At 44.9% G+C, this 12,409-nt stretch overlaps 1 protein-coding gene and 1 long non-coding RNA gene across 32 annotated transcripts in view; one reads left to right on the top strand and one right to left on the bottom strand.

Moving 5' to 3' along the window:
* The window catches only part of TNNT3 (troponin T3, fast skeletal type), a 44,226-nt gene that overhangs the window by 10,121 nt on the left and 21,696 nt on the right, over positions 1–12,409 (bottom strand). For 23 of the 28 annotated variants that reach the window (XM_040409804.1, XM_040409803.1, XM_040409805.1 and 20 more), the window contains one exon: positions 310–328. In XM_040409804.1, coding sequence (XP_040265738.1) covers positions 310–328 — 19 coding nt within the window. Of the gene's footprint in view, positions 1–309; positions 332–12,409 lie in introns of all 28 variants that reach the window. The other 5 variants (XM_040409819.1, XM_040409826.1, XM_040409824.1 and 2 more) reach the window with 1 other exon arrangement.
* Positions 4,573–8,123, top strand: LOC120980619. Of its 4 annotated transcripts, XR_005774553.1 has the most exons (4): positions 4,573–5,519; positions 5,600–5,679; positions 5,868–6,235; positions 7,518–8,123. It is a non-coding gene; the product is annotated as an uncharacterized LOC120980619 (long non-coding RNA). The 4 variants fall into 4 exon arrangements; XR_005774551.1 differs by having other exon boundaries at positions 5,600–6,235; XR_005774552.1 differs by having other exon boundaries at positions 4,573–5,679.

The raw sequence follows: 12,409 nt of genomic DNA, 5'->3' as shown, positions 1-12,409 counted from the left end.
ACCAGGAGTAGGCAACCTCCGGCACGCTAGCCGTTGTGAAACCACAACTCCCAGCATGCATACTTGCTCTGCTCTTCTACGAACTCGCATGAAATGGAGCATGCTGGGAATTGTAGTTTCACAACAGCTGGAGTGCCGAAGGTTGCTGATCCCTGCTATACACAATAGGGTTCTCTTCTGTCCTTCTAAGTGATATCAAAGTGGATAAAGCCTGTCGAATCAAGGCTTCCCCTGACTTCTGGTAGACATATGAGAAGTTTTACAGCTACTATATACCATAAGTTTGTAGAATGTTACTCCATTACTTACTTGGGCTTTGGCTTCTCCTCTTTAGTTAGAAGTATTGGAAGGAGAGAAGAGAAAAAATGTGAATTCAAGAGGAGAATAATTACGTATAGAAATGGAGGGGAGAAAATGGATAATAATCATACCAGAGACAGTGCTATAGAACAGAAGAATGTGTATTGAAGCCCCATGGAATTTACTCCAGCTGGTGGCATCTAACAATGTCATTGTATTGTTTCTATACTGGTCTATCCGTGTGCTCAGGGCTAGCAAAGAAACCATCAACCCGTTGCCCATCATGGCTTGCCAGTTTATCATTACCAAGGCCATAGCAAGCCAAGTTGGTTTTATACTGATGGGTTTATGTTTTGGGGCAAATGGGAAGTACAGAGAACAATAGAGCATTTTCTAGAAATTAAATGACAAGTAACATTTGCTGTTTTACCGGTTGCCTTATTGCATGTACAGGACTCTAGGGCACTAGAAATGCTCATTTTATGATTTTATCACTAACATTCTAGATGGCTGCCCTAAATGTCTCTGACCTGTCCAAGAAAACGCTAAAAGTCCTAGAACACCAGAGTATAAAACATAATAGGGTAAAAACACGCTTCACAGACAATCAATGAACCATTAATGGAAAGAAACATGGGTTACTTCTGGATCTAGAGACAAAAATGGAATGTGAAACAGGAAGATAAAGTGCAAATTATATAGGTGAAGAGAACGAGAAAAGTGGAGAGACAGAAGGAAATAGGAAATGGGGAGGAAGAGGGAAGTGCAATGGAGCAGAAGGGCAAGAGGAATTATAGTGGAGGACAAAAAAAGAGTAAAGGAAGGAAACATTGATAACAAAGGAAAACAGTAAAGGGGAAGAAGGGAAATAGAGAAGATACAGAAATAAGGAAAGGGAGAGGAGAGCAAGAAAACAAAAGGTAGATCTGAAGAAGGGAAAGGAAGAGGAGAACAGAAATGGAGATGGAAAAAGGAACTGGAGAAATGAAACAATAGAGAATGAAAGAAAGGCAAAGGGAAGGAGGCAAATGAAATGTAGGAAAAGGTTAAAAGGCAAAGTAGAGAAGGCGAAAGAAATAGACAAGTAGGAGGAAGATGAAAGGAGCATAAAAAGAGAACACGGTCAGGAGATTATTTTGATTTCCTGGGATATGTCATGTAAAAAAAAGATATAGTTATTTGTAAGGGAGGAATAGGTTCTGTTTTGATAAAGCAAGGAAATAAGGCCAAAGGGAGATGAAATAGGTCAGGGAACTACGGCTGCTCTGAAAGTACAACTCCCAGCATGCACACCTACTTGACTGTTCTTGTAACTCCCATAGACGTAAAAGGAGGATTCCGGGAGTTGTAGTTTGAGAACAGCTGGAGGGCTGCACGTAGCTAGATAGGAGAGCAGAGATACAGGTGGATAGCAGAGGAAAGTTACACTTGGGTAAGTAGCAGAGCAGTGCTCTATACAGGAGCTGATTGGACAGCGGCGCTCCAATGTAATGGTATTTACATTTAAAGGGAGAAGCAAATTAAATAAAAGTAATTTGGAAAGTGACTTGCTTGCAGATTGGTAGAATAGCAAAGTGGAGCTACACACAGGTGAAGAGGTGAGTAGAGCTGTACTCGGGTTTATGAAATGATGCAGATGGGGACAAAAAAGGCGATATGTATGCAGGAAAGTGGAGCTGCAAGATCGAAACATGAAGCAACAAGCAGACTGTTAGGAGAGTGGAGCTACAGGTGTGTTAGGTAGGAAAAGGGATTGAGCTACAGGAAGATAAGAGAATGAAGCTACAGGCAGATAAAACAGTGAAGCAACGAGCAGATTGATAGGAGAGCGGAGCCACAGGCGGATGGATAAGAGAGCGGAGCCACAGGCGGATGGATAGGAGAGCGGAGCCACAGGCGGATGGATAAGAGAGCGGAGCCACAGGCGGATGGATAGGAGAGCGGAGCCACAGGCGGATGGATAAGAGAGCGGAGCCACAGGCGGATGGATAAGAGAGCGGAGCCAGATGGGAGTGTTGAACTGTAGACAGATGGATAAGAGATTGGAACTATACAGAGATGGATAGAAATATGCAGATGAATAGGAAAGTGTAGCTACACACAGGTCGATAAGAGAATGAAAGTGACATAAATGGGTAAAATGCACAGTGTGAATAGAACTGCCTGCAAATGTAGTATGAGGAAGCTCCTTGCAAATAGATTGCAGGGTAAATCTATACTTAGGATAATGGAACTACACACACATAAAAAGCATAGTAAAGGTACAGCGAGATAGATAGTAGAGTTGAACTATATACAGACCAGTAGGACATAAATAAGAGAGTGGACATAGGACATGATTATAAAGTGGAGCTACAGCCATGTAGATAGATAGGAGATGTGGTGCTACAGCCAGGTAGATTGGAGAGTAATGCTACAGGAAGATAGATGGGAGAGTAATGCTACAAGACGATAGATGGGAGAGTAATGCTACAGGAAGATAGATGGGAGAATGGTGCTACAGGAAGAAAGTAGAGATAGGAGCTACGGATGGAGAGGAGCTAGAGGCGGATAGATAGGAGAGTGAAGCCACACACGGATAGATTAGAGCATGGTTCTAAACACAGATAGGTGGGAGAGTTGGACTACAGGCAAATAGATTATATTGGAGCTACAGTCATATAGGAAAGTAGAGCTACACATGAATAAATAAAACTTTGGAGCTATATGTGGATGGATGGGAGAGTAAAGGTGAAGGAAGATAGCAGAATGAAGCTACAGATGGATAAAAAGTAGATCAGGCGAAATGAAGATATATAGGAGATAGTTACTGGCCAATGGATAAGAGTGTGGTGCTACAAGCAGATAGTGGGGATATGGCAGATAGATAGATAGATGGGAGCATGGTGCTACAGGCAGAAAGTGGAGAGAGTAGTGTTTCAGCCACATAGATAGGAAAGTGGTGCTCCAGGCAGTTATATATTAGAATGGAGTCACAGGCAGATAGAAAATAGTCACAGGTGAATAGATATGAAAGTGGAGCTAAAAGCAGATGGATGGAAGAGTGGTGCTAAAGGCATAAAGAAGGAACACTGGAGCTACAGAAAGACAGGACATTGGAGCTGCACACAGATAGGAGTTTGGCACTACCAATGGATAGGTAGGACACAGTACTACGTATTGATAAGCTAGAGATGGATATATGGGAGAGTGGAGCTATACACAGATTAAAGAATGGAGCTGCAGTATATAAACAGAACAGTGGAGATTCAGGCATATGGATGGGAAAGTGAAACGACATGCAGATATATAATAGAATGAACCTAAAGGCATTTTAGATGTGAGAGTGGTACAACAGGCAGGTAGGAGAGTGGAGCTGCATGCAGATAGAAAACTTTAGCAAATAGAAAGGAGAAGAGCTCTACATGTGGATATAAGCTGGAGAAGGATAGAGTGGAGTTACAGGAGGATGGAAGAATGGAGTTACAGGCTGATAGGTAGGAAAGTGAATCTACAGGCAGAAGAATGGAGTCAAGGGCGGATAGATAGGAGAGTGGATCTAAAAGCAGATAGAAGAATGACGTTACAAGAGGATATATAGGAGAGCGGATCTACAATTAGAGGAATGAAGTCACAGGCGGATAGATAGGAAAGTGAATCTATAGGCAGATAGAAGAAAGGAGTCAGGCATATAGATGGGAGAATGGAATTATAGGCGGATAGATAGGAAAGTGAATCACAGGCGGATAGATAGGAGAGTGAATCTACAGGCGGATAAAAGAAGGAAGTTACAGGAGAATATATATGCGAGTGGATCTACAATCAGATAAAGGAATGAAGTCACAGACAGATAGGAAAGTGAATCTACAGGCATATATAAGAAAGGAGTCACAGGTGGATAGATAGGAGAGTGGAGCTAAAGGTGGATCTACAAGCGGATAAAAGAAGGAAGTTACAGGAGAATATATAGGAGAGTAGATCTACAATCAGAGGAATTAAGTCACAGGCGGATAGATAGGAAAGTGAATCCACAGGCAGATAGAAGAATGGAGTTACAGGCGGATAGATAGGAGAGTGCAGCTAAAGATGGCTAGATAGGAGAGCGGATCTACAATTAGAGGAATGAAGTCACAGGCGGATAGATAGGAAAGTGAATCTACAGGCAGGATAGAAGGATGGAGTTACAGGCAGATATGAGAATGGAGTTACAGGCAGATGGATAGGAGAGTGAATCTACAGGCGGATAGAAGAATAGAGTTACAGGCGGATAGATAAGAGAGTTGAGCTACAGGCGGATATATAGGAAAGTGAATCTACAGGCGGATAAAAGAAGGAAGTTACAGGAGAATATATATGCGCGTGGATCTACAATCCGATAAAGGAATGAAGTCACAGGCAGATAGGAAAGTGAATCTACAGGCATATAGGAGAATGGAGTCACAGGTGGATAGATAGGTGAATGGAGTTACAGGCAGATGGATTGGAGAATGAATCTACAGGCGGATAGAAGAATGGAGTCACAGGTGGATAGATAGGAGAGTGGATCTACAAGCAGATAGAAGAAAGGAGTCAGAGGTGGATAGATAGAAGAATGGAGCTACAGACAGATAGGTGAGTGGATCAACAAGCAGATAGAAGAATGAAGTTACAAGAGGATATATAGGAGAGTGGATCTACAAGATGATAGAAGAAAGGAGTCACATGCAGATAGAATGGAGTTACAGGCAGATGGATAGGAGAGTGGAGCTAAAGGCAGATAGAAGAATGAAGCTACAGACATATAGAAAAATGGATGTACAGGCGGATAGCTAGGAAAGGGAATCTACAGGCAGATAGAAGAAAGGAGTCAAATGTGGATAGATAGGAGAGTAGAGCTACAAGCGGATAGAAGAATGACATTACAAGAGGATATATAGGAGAGTGGATATACAAGCTGATAGAAGAAAGGAGTCACAGGTAGATGGGAGAATGGAGTTATAGGCGGATAGATAGGAGAGTGGAGCTACAGGCAGATATATAGTAAAGTGAATCTGCAGGCGGATAGAAGAATGGAGTTATAGGCGGATAGATAGGAGAGTGTAGCTACAGGCGGATATATAGTAAAGTGAATCTACAGGTGGATAAAAGAAGGAAGTTACAGGAAAATATATATGCGATTGGATCTACAATCAGATAAAGGAATGAAGTCACAGGCAGATAGGAAAGTGAATCTACAGGCATATAGAAGAATAGAGTCACAGGTGGATAGATAGGAGAATGGAGTTACAGGCAGATGGATAGGAGAGTGAATATACAGACGGATAGAAGAATAGAGTCACAGGTGGATAGATAGGAGAATGGAGTTACAGGCAGATGGATAGGAGAGTGAATATACAGACGGATAGAAGAATGGAGTCACAGGTGGATAGATAGGAGAATGGAGTTATAGGCGAATATATAGGAGAGTGGAGCTACAGGTGGATAGATAGGAGAGGGGAACAACAGGCTGATAGAAGAAAGGAGTCACAGGCAGATAGATAGTAGAATAGAGCTACAGGCAGATATATAGGAAAGTGAATCTACAGGCAGATAGAAAAATGGAGTTACAGGCGGATAGATAGGAGAGTGGATCTACAATCAGATAGAGGAGTGAAGTCACAGGCGTATAGATAGGAAAGTAAATCTCGAGGCAGATAGAAGAAAGGAGTCAAAGGTGGATAGATAGGAGAGTGAATCTACAGGCGGATAGAAGAATGGGGTCACAGGTGGATACATAGGAGAGTGGAGCTACAGGTGGAAAGATAGGAGAGTGGATCTACAATCAGATAGAGGAATGAATTCACAGGCGGATAGATAGGAAAGTTAATCTACAAGCAGATAGAAGAATGACGTAACAAGAGGATATATAGGAGAGTGGATCTACAAGCTGATAGAAGAAAGGAGTCACAGGCAGATAGATAGGAGAATGGAGTTATAGGTGGATAGATAGTAGGAAAGTGAATCCACAGGCGGATAGATAGGAGAGTGGAGCTACAGGCAGATATATAGGAAATTGAATCTACAGGCGGATAGAAGAATGGAGTTACAGGCGGATAGATAGGAGAGTGGAGCTACTGTTGGATAGATAGGAGAGTGTATCTACAAGCAGATAGAAGAAGGAAGTTACAGGAGAATATATAGGAGAGTAGATCTGCAATCAGATAGAGGAATGAAGTCACAGGCGGATAGATAGGAAAGTGAATCTACAGGCAGATAGAAGAAAGGAGTCACAGGTGGATAGATAGGAGAATGGAGTTATAGGCAAATGGATAGGAGAGCGAATCTATAGGCTGATAGAAGAATGGAGTCACAGGTGGATAGATTGGAGAATGGATCTAAAAGCAGATAGAAGAATGACATTACAAGAGGACATATAGGAGAGTGGATATGCAAGCTGATAGAAAAAAAAAGTCACAGGCATATAGATAGGAGAATGTAGATATGTTAGCGGATAGATAGGAAAGTGAATCTACAGGCGGATAGAAGAATGGAGTTATAGGTGGATAGATAGGAGAGTGGAGCTACAGGCAGATATATAGGAAAGTGAATCTACCGGCGGATAAAAGAAGGAAGTTACAGGAGAATATATATGCGAGTGTATCTACAATCAGATAAAGGAATGAAGTCACAGGCGGATAGATAGGAAAGTGAATCTACAGGCAAATAGGAGAATGGAGTCACAGGTGGATAGATAGAAGAATGGAGTTACAGACGGATAGATAGGAGAGTGGAGCTACAGGCAGATATATAGAAAAGTGAATCTACAGGCGGATAGAAAAATGGAGCTACAGGCGGATAGATAGGAGAGTGGAGCTACAGGTGGATAGGAGAGTGGATCTACAATCAGATAGAAGAAGGAAATTACAGGAGAATATATATGAGAGTGGATCTACAATCAGATAAAGGAATGAAGTCACAGGCAGATAGGAAATTAACCTACAGGCAGTAATGAAGTTATGAGAGGATATATAGGAGAGTGAATCGACAGAAAGATAGAAAAATTGAGCTACAGACAGATAGAAGAATGGAGTCACAGGTGGATAGATTGGAGAGTGGAGGTACAGGCGGATAGAAGAATGATGTTACAAGAGGATATATAGCAGAGTGGATCTACAAGCTGATAGAAGAAAGGAGTCACAGGCAGATAGATAGGAGAATGGAGTTATAGGTGAATAGATAGGAAAGGGAATCTATAGGCAGATAGTAGAATGCAGTTACAGGCGGATAGATAGGAGAGTGGAGCTACAGGCAGATATATAGGAAAGTGAATCTACAGGCGGATAGAAAAATAGAGTTACAGGCGGATAGATAGGAGAGTGGATCTACAGGCAGATAGAAGAATGGCGCTACAGGCGGATAGATAGGAGAGTAGAGCTAAAGTTGGATAGATAGGAGAGTGGTTCTACAAGCAGATAGAATAAGGAAGTTACAGGAGAATATATATGAGAGTGGATCTACAATCAGATAAAGGAATAAAGTCACAGGCACATTGGAGAGTGGATCTACAGGCAGATAGAAGAATGGAGTCACAGGTGGATAGATAGAAGAGTGGAGCTACAGGTGGATAGATAGGAGAGTGGATCAACAAGCAGATAGAAGACTGAAGTTATGAGAGGATGTGACGAATTCCACGCCTCGCGCCCGCTTGACGTCACCTACGTCGAGCTCACGAGACGTGGTATGGTGACGGGTTACCAAAACGTGACGTTACGCCCTCCTCGAGGAGCATGTAAGGTCAGCTTGGTACAGTTTACACAGACACCTCCTGTCCAAGCGGGCACAGAAAGGCAACAAGCTGAGAGAGCCTTTTCACTGCCGCAGCGAAACAGCACCTTCTCAGCCCGGGAAATCTGCCACCAGCTTCTTATTTGATATAAGCCCGGTCCGCTAACAGGATTATATAGAGTGAGAAACCAAGCCGCGGTAGCTTATAACTAGGCCGAAACAAGGACGTGGAAATTTGTGATACAAGATAGCACAAGATTAAATTATATATTTAATCGCCTTAAGGGCACACTAGATATAACACAATATACACAGAGAATATATACAGTGGTCTGAGGTTACAGATACAGGTGATATAGGTACAACAGGGTTAAGCAGAGCAAAAGTCAGTTACCGGGTAAGATGAAAGTTCCTTTGGGTTATAATGGTGGAATAGTCCTTGGCTGCAGTCACGTGGGGGCAGTGAGGTCAGCTGGTTTCCGGTCTCTCCAAAGACATTGGCATGATGTGACCCCCTTCAGAAAAGACCCCGCCCGCTGGCTTGCATGGGCTTATGACCTGTAGCCAGCCGCTCCCCTCCCCGCCTATGGGTAGGGTCCACACCTCCTTCTCTGGTGCTGGCAGCAAATTACCCAGAAACCCCTTAGGGCTCATAGCCCCAGACCAGAATGTCGCAGGAAGATGGTTCCAGGCCCAATTGGGCCGCCTGGATTCCGTCTACAACTAGAGTCCAAACATGGTGCCGCTATGTGGTTTCTGTGGGGAGATATATATATCTCCCCTGCCAGGCATCCTAGCCTCAAGCCAGGACCACGTGGACGTTTAGCTTTGCCCCAGGATCGGAAAAAGATAACCGAATTATGCCTGGGATAGACGGACAGTTCATAATTCCTTATGAAATGTAGGTGCCAACATGTCTGGGAGGTATCATTGATCCTGGGCAAGGGTTGAGACCTCCTGCTGGGGGTTTTCCTGCAGGATTAGCTTGGCTCCAAACTGGCTGGTTGAGGTGTGACTATCCACCTGGGGCCTCCTTGAAGCCTGGACCCCTGGGGCTTTCTCATTGCTAGCTGATGGCTGGGGGGTGGGAACATATTTTGCCTGTACACTGACTGTGTACATGCCAAAAGGTGAATCAAATGACAATCAGGGCTGCCAATAAATGATAATCCATATTCCTCACAGAGGATATAAAGGAGAGTGAATCGACAGGAAGATAGAAAAATGGAGGTACAGACAGATAGAAGACTGGAGTTACAAGCGGATAGATAGGAGAGTGGGGCTACAGGCAGATGGATAGGAGAGTGAATTTACAGGCGGATAGAAGAATGGAGTCACAGAAATATAACTTTTATAATATGCCAATTAGCCTCTAGTTGCAGGGGCGGTGTTGCCCCTGCTCCTACAGGCTCCGTTCTCCCACCTCTAGCCACGCCCTGCTGCACTAGATTGACAGGGCCAGGCAGCCTTCACCTGCAACTGCCGGCCCTGTGCACTGTGGAAATCTCACGCCATTCAGTATTCGGCGCAGTGAGGAAGTCGGCAGCCGGCGAGCGCCCTTCAATCAGTGCACCTGCGCCAAATGCTGAACAGGATGGCGCAGGTGCGAGATTTACACGGCAGACAGGGCCGGCAGTAGGAGACCAACGCTGCCTGGCCCTGTCAATCTAGTGTAGCAGGGCGTGGCCAGAGGTGGGAGAACAGAGCCTCTAGGGGCAGGGGCAACGCCCCCCTGCACCTAGAGGCTAATTAGCATATTTAAAAAGTTATATTTCTGGAGTAATGGGGGCATTGATAAAAGTAGGACTAGGCTAGTTAGGTTCAGCTGACATTAGCACAGCGCTAATGTCAGCTAGTTTAATAGGGTTAATTCTGGTGACAGAAACCCTTTAAGTTACAGGCAGATAGATGTAAGAGTGGTGCTAAAGCCTGTGAGAGCTAGATTCTTGTATACAATGTATAAACTGTAATATATATATAACCACTAGAGGGCAACTAATATAGATGGAAGATTGAAGCTACAGAAAGACAGGAAAGTGGAGCTGCACACAGATAGATAGGAGAGTGGCACTACCAGTGGTAGATGTGAGAGTGGTGCTACAGGCAGATAGAAGGGAGAGTAGTGCTACAGTCAGGTAGATGGGAGAGTGGTGCTACAGGCAGATAGAAGGGAGAGTAGTGCTACAGGCAGATAGAAGGGAGAGTAGTGCTACAGGCAGGTAGAAGGGAGAGTAGTGCTACAGTCAGGTAGATGGGAGAGTGGTGCTACAGGCAGATAGAAGGGAGAGTGGTGCTACAGGCAGATAGATGGGAGAGTGGTGCTACAGGCAGATAGATGGGAGAGTGGTGCTACAGGCAGATAGAAGGGAGAGTGGTGCTATAGGCAGATAGATGGGAGAGTAGTGCTACAGTCAGGTAGATGGGAGAGTGGTGCTACAGGCAGATAGATGGGAGAGTGGTGCTACAGGCAGATAGAAGGGAGAGTGGTGCTATAGGCAGATAGATGGGAGAGTAGTGCTACAGTCAGGTAGATGGGAGAGTGGTGCTACAGGCAGATAGAAGGGAGAGTGGTGCTACAGGCAGATAGATGGGAGAGTGGTGCTACAGTCAGGTAGATGGGAGAGTGGTGCTACAGGCAGGTAGATGGGAGAGTGGTGCTACAGGCAGGTAGATGGGAGAGTGGTGCTACAGGCAGGTAGATGGGAGAGTGGTGCTACAGGCAGGTAGATGGGAGAGTGGTGCTACAGGCAGGTAGATGGGAGAGTGGTGCTACAGGCAGGTAGATGGGAGAGTGGTGCTACAGGCAGGTAGATGGGAGAGTGGTGCTACAGGCAGGTACATGGGAGAGTGGTGCTACAGGCAGGTAGAAGGGAGAGTGGTGCTACAGGCAGGTAGATGGGAGAGTGGTGCTACAGGCAGGTAGATGGGAGAGTGGTGCTACAGGCAGGTAGATGGGAGAGTGGTTCTACAGGCAGGTAGATGGGAGAGTGGTGCTACAGGCAGGTAGATGGGAGAGTGGTGCTACAGGCAGGTAGATGGGAGAGTGGTGCTACAGGCAGGTAGATGGGAGAGTGGTGCTACAGGCAGGTAGATGGGAGAGTGGTGCTACAGGCAGGTAGATGGGAGAGTGGTGCTACAAACAGGTAGATGGGAGAGTGGTGCTACAGGCAGATACAATAAATGGGAGAGTCATACTTCAGGCAGATAGATGGGAGGGTGGTGATATAGGAGAGTGATGCTAGAGGCAGATAAATAGTAGAATGGAGCTACAGGCAGATATATAGGAGAGTGGAAATACAGGCAAATAAGAGAGTAGCATTTCAGGTGGACAGACAGAATAGAGCTGCAGGCAAATAGGAGAGTGGAGCTACAGGTAGATAGAAGGGAGAGTGGAGCTACAGGCAGATAGAAGGGAGAGTAGTGCTACAGGCAGATACATGGGAGAATAGTGCTACAGGCAGATAGATGGGAGAGTAGTGCTACAGGCAGATAGATGGGAGAGTGGTGCTACAGGCAGATAGATGGGAGAGTGGTGCTACAGGCAGATAGATGGCAGAGTGGTGCTACAGGCAGATAGATGGCAGAGTGGTGCTACAGGCAGATAGATGGCAGAGTAGTGCTACAGGCAGATAGATGAGAGAGTGGTAATATAGGCAGGCACAATAGATGGGGGAGTGATGCTAGAGGCAGATAAATAGTAGAATGGAGCTACAGGCAGATATATAGGAGAGTGGAAATATAGGCAAATAAGAGAGTAGCATTTCAGGTGGACAGATAGAACAGAGCTACAGGAAAAAAGGAGAATTCAGCTACAGGTAGATAGAAGGGAGAGTGGTGCTACATGCAGATAGAAGGGGAAGTAGTGCTACAGGCAGATAGAAGGAAAGGTAGTGCTACAGGCAGATAAATGGGAGAATAATGCTGCAGGCAGATAGATGGGAGAGTGGTGCTACAGGCAGATAAATTGGAGAATAGTGCTACAGGCAGATAAATGGGAGAGTGGTGCTACAGGCAGATGCATGGGAGATTGGTGCTACAGGCAGATAGATAGGAAAGTGGCATTACAGGCAGATACAATAAATGGGAGAGTGGTACTTCAGGCAGATAGATGGGAGGGTGGTGATATAGGAGAGTGATGCTAGAGGCAGATAAATAGTAGAATGGAGCTACAGGCAGATATATAGGATAGTGGAAATACAGGCAAATAAGAGCGTAGCATTTCAGGTGGACATATAGAACAGAGCTACAGGCAAATAGGAGAGTGGAGCTACAGGTAGATAGAATGGAGAGTGGTGCTACAGGCAGCTAGAAGGGAAAGTAGTGCTACAGGCAGATAGAAGGGAGAGTAGTGCTACAGGCAGACAGAAGGGAGACTAGTGCTACAGGC

The sequence above is a fragment of the Bufo bufo genome, chromosome 10 (assembly GCF_905171765.1).
Source record: "Bufo bufo chromosome 10, aBufBuf1.1, whole genome shotgun sequence".
NCBI classification, from domain to species: domain Eukaryota; kingdom Metazoa; phylum Chordata; class Amphibia; order Anura; family Bufonidae; genus Bufo; species Bufo bufo.
The sequence above is the reverse complement of the archived record's forward strand: the minus strand, read 5'-3'. Positions and strand labels throughout refer to the sequence as shown.